Source organism: Chaetura pelagica, unplaced genomic scaffold (genome assembly GCF_000747805.2).
Source record: "Chaetura pelagica isolate M959 unplaced genomic scaffold, ChaPel_1.0 scaffold159, whole genome shotgun sequence".
NCBI classification, from domain to species: Eukaryota; Metazoa; Chordata; class Aves; order Apodiformes; family Apodidae; genus Chaetura; species Chaetura pelagica.
The window spans coordinates 3,404,462-3,409,394 of NW_009954555.1; the positions used below are offsets into that span (position 1 = coordinate 3,404,462).

At 45.4% G+C, this 4,933-nt stretch overlaps 1 protein-coding gene across 1 annotated transcript; it reads right to left on the bottom strand.

Annotated features, from left to right (window-relative positions):
• Positions 1 to 212: 212 nt before the first annotated feature.
• TNFRSF18 (tumor necrosis factor receptor superfamily, member 18) lies at positions 213 to 4,864 on the bottom strand. The gene is made up of 6 exons (XM_010005265.1): positions 4,696 to 4,864; positions 3,303 to 3,431; positions 2,745 to 2,832; positions 2,188 to 2,276; positions 1,071 to 1,214; positions 213 to 364 (listed from the first exon to the last, which is right to left on the bottom strand). The coding sequence occupies exons 1-6, from the start codon at positions 4,862 to 4,864 to the stop codon at positions 213 to 215; spliced, it is 771 nt and encodes a 256-aa protein (XP_010003567.1).
• Positions 4,865 to 4,933: the final 69 nt, after the last annotated feature.

Sequence of the window (4,933 nt, forward strand, 5' to 3'; positions counted from 1 at the left end):
TTTCCCTTGCTTTTTTCTACTCTACAAACTGGATGAGAAAAGAGCATTAAACTGAATGTAAAGGCTAGAGAAGAATTAAAGCAAAACTCCCCCAGCCCCACTCCTTATTTGTATCTACATAATGATGCTTTAGGCACTCAGTCCTTCCCTTCTTTGTCTCTTCTGACAAGCTCAGCTCCCCCTTCTCACAGCAAACTGCAATTTATCTGTTTTCATTGGAGACTCTGAGGGTAGAGATAGACATGCTTCTCTTCTGGTGTTTCATCTCCATGTTCTTCCTCAGGAAACTGGCAGCTGTCAATCTCTTCTCTGATAGGGGTGAGTTGTGGAGCTCCTGGCAGCCTAAGGAAGTTATGTTCCAGATCTGCAGTGAGAATAAGCAAAAGCACTGCAAACACAAAGAGGTCTGCATACATGTCACTGGCTGCCCACCACCCTGAGCAAGGAAGGGGACAGGACAGGACAAAGCTACAGGTGCTACACTGCACCTTAGCAAAACTAAGCAACCCACTCAAAACTGCAGGGTGAGTCCTTCATGAATTATCACTGCTGAGAGAAATGGGGTTGTGCAGCCTGGAGAAAAGAGGGCTCAGGGGAGACCTAATTATCAGTGCTGAGAGAAATGCAGCCTGGAGAAAAGTGGGCTCAGGGAAGACCCGTTGCCATGGACCAGTACTTAAAGGGTGGCTACCAAGAAGATGGAGACACCCTATTTACAAGGAGCCACAGGGAAGAGACAAGGGGTCATGGGAACAAGTTGCTCCTGGGGAAATTCTGATTGGGCAGTCAAACATTGGAACAGTCTCAGCCTTCCAAGGGAAGTGGTGGATTCCCCCACATTGGACAGTTTTAAGTCTCAGCTTGACAGGATTTTGAGGCACCTCATCTAAACTACAGTAGTACCTAAAAAGGTTGGACCAGATGATCCTTCAGGTCCCTTCCAACCTGACATTCTGTGATTCTATTTATCCAGCTTTATTCAACCCTATGTATTCCATTCTGACTCTGGATCCATGGACACATTGTTCCCCACTGAAAAGCTACAGAGAAGTCCACAAACATGTACCTACCCTTGTCAGCTCTGTGGAATTTCTCTTTCTTCAGTGACCACATGCAGAAATGCAAGAAGAAAGTCAGTAAGATGAGAATAAACACAGCCACTGCAGTAAGGATGGCCAGGATGGTGGTGTACAGAGAGTCACTTCTCATAGGAACTGCAATTAAACAGATTCAATAAAGATTAAGAAATCATTGTGTTCAAGGAAAGGCAGTTATTCCAAGTAAATTTAGAGATTCAATCTCTCTTTCTGTGGAAAATAATCTTCCAAGGCAAAAAAACCCCACCCCAGTATGGGTATTAACCATAAAACAGATGCTCCAAGCCAAGGGAGCAATAGATCACTGTCTGTGGTAAGAAGAACTGATGCAAAAAACCTCACATCCTTGATCAGTTCACTGCCCAGTCTCTCTTTCTCTCTCTTGCAGACCACACTTGTATCTTTCTACCCTCTTTTGGTTTTCATCTTCTGGGTAGATTTGGCTTCAATGTCTCCCTGAGGAGCAAGGCAAGTTTTCACACAGGTGTCAGCCCCATGGGAGCTGAAAGCACCACTTGTTTGCAATTTGACTCAACTGCTTGTCTGAATGAAGGGTCCAGACCTGAAAGGCACCAATTCATTGCAGGGGGAAAGGCAGGAGCACTGCCTCTAAGACTCTCAGTGCCTGCAAAGCTGTACCCACTTATTCCTATCTCATTTGGTCCATGATAAGACATTAGATTTCAATCTGGGTGTTGTGGACTCAACCAATACTTGTAAAGGAACTGGATGACTAACCAATATATTCTCTTTCTAAGAAAATCTAGCAGAACAACAATGAAACATTGAACAGCATCATCAGCACAAACAGCAGGAAAAGGATGATGATTTGCCAAAGAAGTGTGCTCTAATTTAAGGACAATTGTTGGGCTTTTCTCTGCCTGGCAGTGCTTTAAGGGTGGAATCTTTGCCCAGGTCAGCAATTCTACCTTTATTATCATTATTATTATTGCAAGAAGCACAGCAGTAATTTTTAAAGCAAATGTTCATGGTAGCAAACTCTGGTTGAGAACTATGCAGGAGTCACCAGCTGAAGAGGGGTAGAGGAGAAGTTATAGGCTCAAAGAAACAAAACATTGTGAGAAGGTACCTTCTTCCAGATCTTTGGAATGGAAACCACACTCTGCATTATGTGTCCTGTTGCCCTGCTTGACTGTCACAAAGCCAAAACTTTCACAGCTTAAAGAAGAAGAAGAGTCACATTTAAGAATGTTCCTGCCTTTCCCTTCATTCCTCTCCAGCCTCTTGTCTCCCTTTCTTCCCTCCCCCCCCTCTTTCCACAGTTTGTCTCCTCCTTTTCTGATAGCAATGCAGGTAAAATTATGGCTGTTCCCCAGCAAGATCACACTACCTCCCAATTGTTTGTATGCTTTTTTTTTGTTTTAGTCTCTTTGTTTCCAGTGATGTCCATGTTTGAAATGACTTTGCTGGCCTGGGAAGCAGGTTGAACCCACAGCAATTTGTCTTCAGTTCATTTATAAAGCCAAAGGAGAGAGAAATATCCTGCATTGCTGGATTTTTAAAAACAGTTTCATCTCATGCGTGATCTCATACTTGATTCTATTTTATTTTCTAATTTAAATATTAATAATTTGAGACTTTTATCATGCTTATTTCCAAAGAAGGAGAGCAGCCAGAAATACATACTCAGTCCAGTTACGGCACCAGCCATTCTTGACATTGGAATATGTTCCTGTCTCACATGGTTTGCATTCAAATGTGAAGTCTATAGAGCCTGAAAGAAAAGAGAACATGAATGATTAGTGCCTTGACTGGAAGGGGAGGATACGACTGGTCAGAGCACAATCCAGCCCCTCTGCACTCTTGCTGCATTGTGAAATTCCACAGCAGTTCTTGCCACCTTGGGATTCTGAGAAATAAAGAGGTGGGTCCTTTAAGGAAGAGGTACAGAACAGTCTGATCTGACAGCAGGAAAACATTCTTCAACTGATAGTTCAAACAGCTTGGAAGGAAAGTAACACTGCAAGTCTGAGCATGAAAGTGAAACTGTCAAATGTAGAAAGGGAAGAGCTATAAAACAGGGAACCAGGGGTTTGAGTCACAGAGGCCACAGCTTAAATGCCCTTTCTCTCTGCATCATGCTCCTTCCTAAAAGCAGGTTGTAATAAGTGAAGGAAACTGCTGCTCAGCCAGCCACCTATCTTGAGCTCTGCCCTTTGGAGTAAGCAGTGTTTCTTTAGTTACCTTGCTTCACCAGCTCCTGGCCCTCTGCACATTCAGGCAGCTTCTCACAGTAGCCACATGCAGTATCAGAACAGCTGTAGCCCTGACGACATTGGCAGACCTTGTCCTTAGCATCTTGACATTTGTTTCCTGTCAAGAAGAAAGAAGTTAGCCTTGCCTGTGTCATAGAGGTCAGAAATTAACTTAGCCATTAGTCTTGCTGGCTGACAGAGTTCTGTTGTGAACTTTGCCTGCACTCCAAAAATACAATCTCTAATTCTCAGGTGCTCCTGGATTCATGAAAGCAAAGGATTGGTCATGTACACTGGTCCCATCAGGACACAGCATCAAGCAGTCCTTCAGCTGGTTGGAAACCAGTTAGGGGGAAATTGCTGTTCAACCAGGAAGCTGTGGTGCCCTAAAGAAAAACAAAACAAATCAGAGAAACAAAACCAAAACACAACCAAGAGAGAGGGAAATCCTGGCTGGTTCAACAACGCAGCTAAAAACCCCCAGCGAGTGGCAAAGATCACACAAAGATGATTTCCTGAGGTTGGTGATGGAATGTACAGGGCCACCAGGGAATTGCCCACCTCTTCCTCCTCCCACTGGCCTTCAAAACCTGGTGAATGTTTCAGGAGAGACAGAAAAGGAGGATGGATTCCTCACTGTAAGTCATACAAACCAGCTGCATGTTCCCTGCTGTGCAGCTCTGTCGTTATGGCCAGCTCTGCATTAGGGAGAGAGTAGGATTCTTCCTGGGACCATGGAAGAGGCCATCAGAATCACCTATCCTTCAGCCTAACAGGCAGAGAAACATCACCCAGTAAGTCCTGCAGCCAGTCTGTTCCACCTCTAGTGCCTTTATTTTACTTAAAGTTACAGGGAAGTGAGAAGCCACCCCAAGATCAGGCAAGGATCCAGGCTGGAACTGAGACTGTCTGTCCACTTATTCCTGAGACAAGAACAGGTCAGTGGCACAGAGGGATTGAAGTTGGATGCTTCCCACTCTTTAGGACAACAAATTGCAAAGGAGAGCCTTACAGAGAGTCTCAGTGCAGTCCCTCTGGGGTGTGAATGGCACAGCAGCCTCTGGATCCCTGCCTGAACGGAGCACGGGCTCACAACCAGTGTCAACTGAACATCAGCTACCTTTGTGAGAAAGACCAGCCCACAGAAACTCTGTCTTTCCCATTACAGAATACCAAGAACAAGCACGTAATGAATCTGAAACAGAACTACACTCTGAAGTTCACAGCTGAGGAACATTATGAATGCAGAGAGGAGGGAAGCCTTTGCCATTGAGTTTTGCACGTACAGTTCACACACACGCCTGCTCCCCACTCTTGGTTACCCTGGTAGACATGAAGCAAGGCTGACAAACAGAAAGCAGACAGACACGTCATCCCCTTACCTGTGCTTACGATGCATTTGGGGCAGCATTTCTTTTCACCTCTACCAGTTATCCTCAGCTCCCCACCCTGACACGGCGTGGCCAGAGCTTGCTGCGAGCACAGCCACACCGCCAGCAGCAAGCAGGCTCGAGCCCTGAGCTGACCAGCTCCACTTGGCTGTTCTGGCATGTCTTGAGCAAGACAACCCAGAAACACACCCAGGGTGGGCTTGCAGGAGCTCTTCCCTGCCAAAGCACT